The following is a 9,529-nucleotide window of genomic DNA, read 5'->3' as shown; positions in this document are numbered from 1 at the left end:
AAGACATTTTTAAGATATCTTAAAATAAGATTTCAATCTGTTATTTATTTATTTGTGATCTTTTTTTATTAGGCGCTTTAGACGCGCCGCCCCAATTTATTGCGACACTTTATGAGATGAGAATGATTTTTTTTTTCGATTCGTAACTTAAGCGTCAAACATCCGAAAATCCGAGATCGGATTAAATCCTTAGCTGCTAAGAGCGTTTAAAATTCATTAAGTTTTAATGAAAGTAATGATTTTTCTACATCCCAATTAGATGAACACGTCTTACTATATAATAAAAATGAAAAAAAATGCTTTTCTAGGAAAATTATTTAATGTGCTCTAATTTCCTAATTTTTTTTTTATTCCAATACATTTGATGTATTACTGGTATTTAAAAATAGAAATATTTTAGAAGCTTTTTTTTGATTATTATTTATCATACATTGAAATTCTTGTTATATACTTGTTTTAGTAAGACATTGTATTTGTCAATATATCTTGTTTATTTTAAAAGAGTTAATGAGTTTTAAATTATATAAATAAGTATAATTTTAAATTTATTTTATTTTTATGACCATGTCACTTTTTGATTGATAATCATATAATTATTAAAATGGCTTGCAGCTGTAAAGTTATGATAAAATACTGTTCTCAGTTACGTTTTTTGGCACAGTGTCTAAACTTGCCACGTAATAGTTCATTGGTTTTTCTATAGAATATTACTATTATATTTTGCATAATCGGCTTTGTGTCAATAAATTTACTTCAGTATTGGATTAAAGTATTATGGTCAAGTATAATGGAACGGACATTTTCTCCCTCATATGATATACCTAACAAACAGTTGAACATGTATATATGTGTATATATATATATATATGTTGGAAATAATATTACTAAGCTTTCAAGGAATTAGTGGCGCTGCGTTCGTAACCACGACCGGAAGGTTACCGTGCCATGCGCGAGAAAATGTTTTTCCGGCTTTTGGTGGAGAGGTCGCGGACACTAGCGAAACAGTCACGTGTGTACTGTACCTCGAAAGATGCGGTGATGTTCCGTTCAACTGCTTCGAATAACATGTGAGCAAATATGCTGTCGCTGTGCCAATTAAACCGCCGAACCTTTGTTTTGTAACCGAGTAAGTAAAGTTTGCAAATAAAACATACTGTGAAATTCGATAAATTTTGTCGGGCATTTATATTGAATGACAAATTGTCAAAGGCTAAAAAAAGTTTTAATAAAATATCATTTTTATCTCTTCCTATTGGATTCGTAATTTATCAAAACCAGTTGTATTAGACAAAAAGTATTCGAGTAATGTTTGAAGTACTATTTGATTCATAGCAATCTTAGGATTTTTGAAAGAGTTTTCACATTATTTACTTGCTCATTTCATGTAAATAAAATTTTGACCTATTGGACCTATTGCATAACTCACAGAATTGGTGAACAACGATACGTGAGCGCTGAGATATAAAAAAACATTTGGTAAAACTTATACCATCTCAACTTTGCATCGGAGCAAAAATTGTATTACTAGTAAATATCTTTAAGGATTAATCATAAATATATTATTAATTGCAGACAACATACAAAGTAAACTATTATTGATTCATTTCAAATAAAATCTTTAAACACGTTGTATTTATTATAAAATTATTGTTTATATAATGTACTGCATTAAAAAGTAAATAAATTAAAATTGAGTAGTTGAAATAAATTAATAAAAGACAATTTTTATAAGTTATGGAACCTCAAACGTTACAAAATATTTATACTTGGATTTTTCACTTGACACATCGAGGCAAAAATACAGTAATATAAAATTTGCAAGGCAAAAAGGTTTATATGATATTCCGTTTATTTCTTTATCTGAAAGCGTTGTTTTTCAAATTATGTGTAGATTGAAAAGGTCCCACAAGGGAGTAGTTCTATAAATCATGTTTTCGTTATGAGAAACTGTAGTGGTTTCTTTTGGGCATATTCAAATTGAACAAGCGCATAATCATCTTTTTATTTGATGCCTTTCAATGATTCGTTTTAGGTAAAAATGTGGTAAATATTGAGATTCATTGTTCTCTTTATGAATATCAATCTTAAAATTAACTAAAAATTAAAGAAATAGGTCTAAATAAATAAATATTATTAGATAATCTAAAATAAAACTTTAACATCATAGATTATGTCTAGATTTGATCACCTCGTATAAACCACTTAAATCTTATTCATTTTTTTACCAAATGTTTAGGTATATATGTATATAATAACATTTCAATTGTAAACAATCTTCCATTTAAGTGAAAAGCAAATGTTAATATGATTTATAATTTGAAAGATAAAAAGTGCAATCTATACATTTTTTTAATAAAATTATCAAAAAGAGCGTTTATTTTTCAATTTATACCTTTGAATTTTTGGTTAAACGTTTTATATTTAAATAAAAATGTTCATCTATACGGCATAGATTTAGGTGTGTATTGAGGAATCTTATTCAATTTTTTTTTTTAAGAAAATTATATTATTATTTATTATGATTTATTAAATTTTTTGCTCATTACTCATTAAAAAGTACAATCTTTATTAAAATATAGGGAACACATACTCTTTATAAATACATTCCTGTCTATATCTGTCTTTGGTGTTGTCAAATATTGCGTATTTATTAATTTCAAAATAATAGAAATCTTAAACTAAATAAAATAATTATTGTAAGTGGTTTTAAATTTGTAAAGTTCTTCATAGATGTTGAGGGGTATTACCGAATACATTTCCTATAGGGAATCCCCCGAGAGATTCTACAAAGATTCCGTAAATATTCCTAAATAAGAATCCTACTAGGGTCTCTATGAGAAGTTCGATCAGATTGTTATTAAAGTGTCCTACCAAGAAATCTATTGGGATTCCTAATACACTCCTAAATTAGTGTCCAGTGTGGGATTCTAAGAGAAAGTCCGATTTATTCGCTGGAGGCTATGATTTATTATAGTAGATTGTAATGATAAATAAAGTATATGACCAAGTACCAACTAGTTATTAATAATTAAATTAAAATGATTTTTGTTTTAAATTGATCTACTGCTACTGTTCTTAACTCAGATTATTAATTATAAATAATTGAGTGAATTTACTTAATTCTTTTAGATAATTTGCGTAAAGATCGTCGATAGTCAAAATATTAAATACGTAACTATTTTTTAAACTGTGCTGATCTATAATGTTACTTTTTAAATAAATAAATAAAATATCGACGCAAAAAAATTATATTTCAATGTCGTACTAAAATGTAATGACGACAACATGGGTCGCTGCTAGTTGTGAATAATATATGGACAAAAGAATTCTGAATTCTTTATTCTTTATTCAGAACTTCAAAAGTGCTCTCATTATGAAAATCAGCATCTTTTTATATTATTTTTATTTACTCCCATCTGGGATGTTGTCATTAGCGTTTTTAGTGATTTTCAGTTTATTATAGTAAATTTGAACATAACATGATTATTATTTTAAGATAAGATGCATTGTATACAATTATTAATTTACATGTACATACATATAAAATATTAGTGTATAACAGCATATATGTCTGATAAATAAATAATTTGTTTGTATACAAGTAATATTAAGTACGGATTACAATTTTTTCATTGATAAATGTAAGATGCGTTATGCAAAGCATTTGTACATATTATGACAAAATTGTAACTCTTTAATTATGTTTTTTTGTAAATTTTAGTGCTATAGGTCTTATATTTTAACTTGAGATTTAATTATTTTTAATTCTAATTAAAACGTGTTAATAACATAAATTTTGTTAAAAATATTTGAAATTACATTAGTTGTGTCATAAATTCACAAAAAAAAAAATAAATAAATAAGTAATAAATTGCTTTTGTGCTATTTTTATACTCATTAAAGCATAAATGTTCAATGAAAATATGTTTAAAAGCCCATTGAAAATACGTTTAAAATGTTGCCTATGAAGTTTAACTTTAGTTTCTCGAAATATCGTTATATTATTTAATAAACTTACATCGTTAATAATAAACAAATCAATAATAAAAATAACGATTGAATAAGTATATAGGTGTGATATGAGTCGTCCAGCTATTTAATTGGCTTATAATTAATTAAGAAAAAGCAAAATTAAGAATTTTTTTTTTTTGATATGCGCTTTGTTGCAGCTGAATGACCTCATATACAAAGTGATACTCTTTTAAAGTCTTATAGAATTTTTACAAATGCGTATCCAATCATGGCATTGAAATTTGTACAATTATATTAGAATTATATACTATTTTTTAATAATTAATTCACCTCAAAAAAGAAAAAAAAATATCAGGTAATAATTATTTATATATTATTAAAATATAAAGTATATTTGACATTTTGAAACATTAAATAACCTGCATACAGAATGTTACATACAGTATTTATTAAAAATTTTATTTTTGATATTTCAACAAAATTTTTTTCAGGAATTTAAAAATATCAAATGAAATATTGGTCAAAAAAGCATAATCACCTGCTATACATTGTAATGGCTATTCTCCAATCCTGCTGTTGTTTTCAGTCACTAAGAACTGGATGTTATGCCAGTGCCATTTATGCCATGGTAAGTGTTTTACTCATAGTGATTAATTAAAAAGTGGGAGGTGAAATGAACGTTGAAATAAATTGTTAAACACCTAAAATGTTTGCTGAGGCTTACAGCCAAAATATCAGTGAATTATATATGATAAATATATATATATATGCAGCAAAATAAAATTATTTTGGTTCAAACCACTCAATGACTAAAAAAAGTATTTATACCACAGAAATGAAAATACATCATACCGGTGTATAATAATGTATAATATAAATACCACTTAACGCCTATTAGAATACTTCTGGCAATGTTTAAAATAAATAAAAAAATTACGCGCTTTATATTCAAGACTATTTGTTATACATAATTTGATTTAACTATAACTCGTTTAAACTTTGTTTAAAATTTATTTCCACAATTTTAGTTGATTTGAATGGTATAAATCTAAACTATTGTTTTTAAAATTTCTTTCTATATTTGTTGTAAGTTGTAATGAATTGATTTAAGTTTAATTGAATAATTATATTTTGCAATTCAATCGTAAAAATGAAAAAAAAATGACTAAAAATGAAATAATTTTACCAATAAAAAAATGTTCAAGTATTACTCTAAAGCATTTTGACTAAAAATACAATTTTACTTAACTTAGATTAAAATCTAAAATGTAATGTTAAAAATACACTTCTGTTGAGCAAGTTTTTTCTAACTTATTAATTCAATTATAAATTCTGCATTCTATTTTGAAAATGAAACAGTTTTTTTTTGTTTAAAAGCAGTTCTGAGTCTTTAATATTAAGAGAAATATAGAATTAATCCATATATTTTTAGATTACCTTTGAAACGTGCTTAGTTCTGCTGAGTCGGTTTGAAATATTAACGAGAATATTTGGTCACGAAAAAGACATAAATAACTGCTAGAGCTCCGGTGAAAAACTTGGAGCATCAGAATGATACAAACACAGTTAATGTTTTAGGGGTAATATTAAGTATACTAAAAGTGGCTCGCAATTTGCAATTCCGATGTTCACCGACACGGAAACATATGATGTACACAGTTTTACAAATGCGGCCAGTAAGAAGTTAGGTGAATTAAATAGTTTAGTTTCTATAATAAAAAATAAATGCAAATTCATAAATGATGACTTAACAAAAAAATATCAGAAAATCGTTAGAACAGCAGATTTTAATTTCAATAATTTTTGTTGTTAATTAAGTATAAAATTTATTTCATTTTATGCTTAAATCATTGTTATACATTAACCTGAATAGGTATGATTAACTTCAAGCTATTTTTTAAATTATTTGAAAGTTAGATTCTTAAAGTATCATTAAAACTACAACAAAACTTATTAAAAACTTTCAAATACTGATTGATGTGTTGTAGTATGTTCAAAATAATTTTCTAAAAAACATAAAATCGAATAAATAAATTATTAGCTTAGAGTGTCTACTTAACATTTCTAAATAACTCTATATATTTTATGTTATAAATGTCATGCGGAATTTGAATTAAAATAAATAATATTTTATATAAAAAAATATTCTTTGTGATTGACTTGGTTAAAAATTAATGAAATACTGTAATAGTATATTAAATTATTTTTTGTAATAGTATATAAACATTTTTTTCTTATGACACTAGGCTTCATAAATTAATTTTTTTAATCATTAGATTTGAATATAAAATTGTATAACCTAACTATTTATAGATTGTTTCAAACATTTTTTAGATAATTATTTATTAGTCAATTCAAGTAATAAAATTTAAAATCTTTGACAAAATTTTTTTTAAAGAACTAATGATTTTTCGTTTTACTGTGGTAAAGGGAATACGGTCCACTTTTTATGAAAATGTTATGGTAATTTGTAATTGAGGAAAAAAAATCAAATTTTAATTTCTCAAGATATTTTACTTATTAAAAAAATTGTTTAAATACTTATTTAAAAAATTCTTCTAGATATGATTGGGGTACGTTTGATGTATTGATTGATTATTTTGGTCTAGCAGGTGCTGAGCACAACTAGTGACAGACAAAAAAAACACTAATGCAAAGTTCATACCTTATCAGCTTTGCATTGAAACTAAAAACAAGTATCAAATAAAAATAATATTTTTCAATTCAAGGCTGAGTATGTTAACACCCTTTTTAACTTGTTAAAGTTAAGTTAATTTTGATCATAGTACGTTTAGTTAATTTTGTTCAAAAGTTACGCGTGTAGTTCGGTCAAGCTCCACGTAGCTTATAATCACCCCCCCCCCTCTCACTAACTTGATATATGACAGTCATGTCAGTCGTGTACGGCATATGGGTATATTGGCTGTGGTACGTACGTTCGTGTACGATCGCTAAGTTGTACCGTTGAGTTTTGCTAATTCGTGGCCAGTGATCTAGCGGTTATTTTTGTGTTTTTGGTTGGTTCGTATCGGCCTGTTTAGGTAAAAACCAACAGTTCCTCTCATCCGTTACGCGCTACTACGCGAGTGGACAACCGACATCGGAAGTTGGCATTCCATACTTCCAAGGAGAATTTATTGGGAAGCGTTCGGCGTCCTTTCAACATCAAGTGGCGATGGGGTTGGCTGATGGCTTAGTGATGTTTTATGATTTTTAGTTAGTGTATCAAAATATTGAACGTTATTATGATGATAAAAAAGCTGTTGATGTCGTTGGCTCAATATATAGCAAACAATTGTTTCATATTATAAATATTTTGATTTAAATTTTACAAAAAATTAAAATATCACATTTTAAAAATACGCCCCACAGTTTTTAAACTATACTTTTAAGGTTTTTTAAATAAATGTTGAATTTTTGTCTTTGCGCTGTGTTGGTTATACTTTTGAAGTGGTCGTGATTTGTATTGTAATGAATGTTCGTTCCGATTTTTGATGTTGATATCCATTTTATGTTAATACTATCGACTTTGGTCGTTTCCGGATGAACAGTTCAATTTAATTTCAAATTAATATCTTTAATGAACTTAACTATCTTTAGTTAAACACATATTAATTTGCTAGCTAATAATCATTGACGACCAATGCGATGCAAAGAGCTCACGTTTTTATATATATTATTTATTCTATTGATATTGCATTGGTTCATGAAATATAACGAGTATTATACAAAGTTATTTAATTAACTGCAAAAATAAAATTAAAAATATGTTTTGACTAATGAGTTTCATTTAATAATTCTAAATAATATTCAAAAAGAATACAGAAGATGTAATTTGTAGGGAAAATTTTAATTAATTAGGTTTAAACAGAAAGCGCTACTGTATAAATTAGTACTTTTTTTTATATCAGTTGTTCGCCCATACTATTGCAGTCCAAATGTTAGATTAACATTTTCCTGTCATTTACAAATAACGATACTATAATCGTTCTAAGGATTTTCTCTTGTTTTGATGATGATTAATTTAAGTCAAAATACAAATACCCTTATGTGTTATATTTAGGTAAAGATAAATTAGGATTAAAAACAATGAACCCTTAAAGTGTATATTTTATTTAATATGATAGTTGAGTAAAGTTTAAAGAATATTTCGAAGATTAAAAATAAGACTACGTGGTGATACTTAATTTATTTTTTGTTAATTGCAATACTCGAATAGCTTTTTATTAAAAAAAAAATCATAGATTTTTACTTAGCAATTAAAAAATGTGTTTATTATATTTAGTATTATTTAATAATTTTCCGATCTTTTAATTTTTAGTAGAATACTGATTTGACTCACTTTATTACATCTATTCATACTTTAATAAATCACACTACTTTTAAGGGAAATTTAAACACATTATTCCCAATTGGTTTGAGTTAAAGCTTTCGTTGATGATGTGTAATTTGATGATTATTAATGTTTCCTCTTGACACATTTTCGTCAAGACTATCAATTGTTTATGATGATGACACATATTACGATTATAATATAACATATATTAAGATGTTATCACTTGTACATATATGTAATTTATTAAGAATACACAATATCACCAAAATAGAGTTGCTTCCTTGGAAACAAAATAACCAGCTAATTATGGGAAAAATCTAATTACTTACAGATTTTCAAGTAACGCCTACGGGTACTTTTATGATTAGCCAATTGCATTTAAAATCCTCAGCTTTCAAAATTACGCTGGGAATCGCTAGGTTATCATCTTCTGATTATAAAAATCTATTTTATTTTATTTTATAAGAATTTTTAACAATATTTGTTCTAATTTATATATTTATTATACAGGTGATTCATTTAATTCTAGGACTTAATAATAGCAAAATATATAAATTCGAAATTTAAATTAACTCGAAATACGTTATGCGAATTATAATATGTTGTTATAAATTATTTTGTTACATGGTTTATATAAACAATAGTAATGTTTACATTTGGAGACTTAAGTTGTAAGTGATACTTTTTAAATAATTTAAATTGTCATTAATATTGCAAGACAAAGTAAAATTACGAATTATTTTTGCGTTATTTATATATATATATTTTTTTTGTTTTGAAAATTAATTGTTCTTGTATAATTTTGTAAAATCATAAATTTTTTGATATTTAATTCCATTAATAAATCGCCATATTATTGGATGATATGCTCCTTCAATGTTTAATTTAAAATTATAAATAAATATAAATTATTATAAAAAAACTTATTAGCAATCCACTGAACATTCTATGTCAGTCTTATACTGCATTATTAGTTAACATGAAATTTATCATAAACCAATAATTAATCGAGAAAAAAAATTAATATTTTATTATTATTTTCTATTTAGTTCAATGCTACTTTCAATTAATCAATCATGCAGTACTTTTTATGTTCATCCATTATACTTTATAAGGATATCATTTTAATTTTTTTTAACGGCCACATATATAATTAACTAGTTTATTAAATAGATTTGACCAGTATTTTGGAAGTTGTTGACATGTTTATATCTATTTAGG

General features: G+C 25.3%; 1 protein-coding gene across 6 annotated transcripts in view; it reads left to right on the top strand.

Annotated features, from left to right (window-relative positions):
• The first annotated feature begins 982 nt into the window (after positions 1-982).
• Positions 983-9,529, top strand: part of LOC126903673 (uncharacterized) — a 54,244-nt gene continuing 45,697 nt past the window's right edge. For 3 of the 6 annotated variants that reach the window (XM_050682041.1, XM_050682042.1, XM_050682040.1), the window contains exons 1-2: positions 984-1,126; positions 4,464-4,600. In XM_050682041.1, the coding sequence (XP_050537998.1) occupies positions 4,481-4,600 (120 nt within the window). In that variant the 5' untranslated portion in view covers positions 984-1,126; positions 4,464-4,480. Of the gene's footprint in view, positions 1,127-4,463; positions 4,601-9,529 lie in introns of all 6 variants that reach the window. The other 3 variants (XM_050682039.1, XM_050682044.1, XM_050682038.1) reach the window with 2 other exon arrangements.

Source organism: Daktulosphaira vitifoliae, unplaced genomic scaffold (assembly GCF_025091365.1).
Source record: "Daktulosphaira vitifoliae isolate Bord-2020 unplaced genomic scaffold, ASM2509136v1 Scaffold_4, whole genome shotgun sequence".
Classification (NCBI taxonomy): Eukaryota; Metazoa; Arthropoda; class Insecta; order Hemiptera; family Phylloxeridae; genus Daktulosphaira; species Daktulosphaira vitifoliae.
This window is presented reverse-complemented; position numbering and strand designations above follow the sequence as displayed.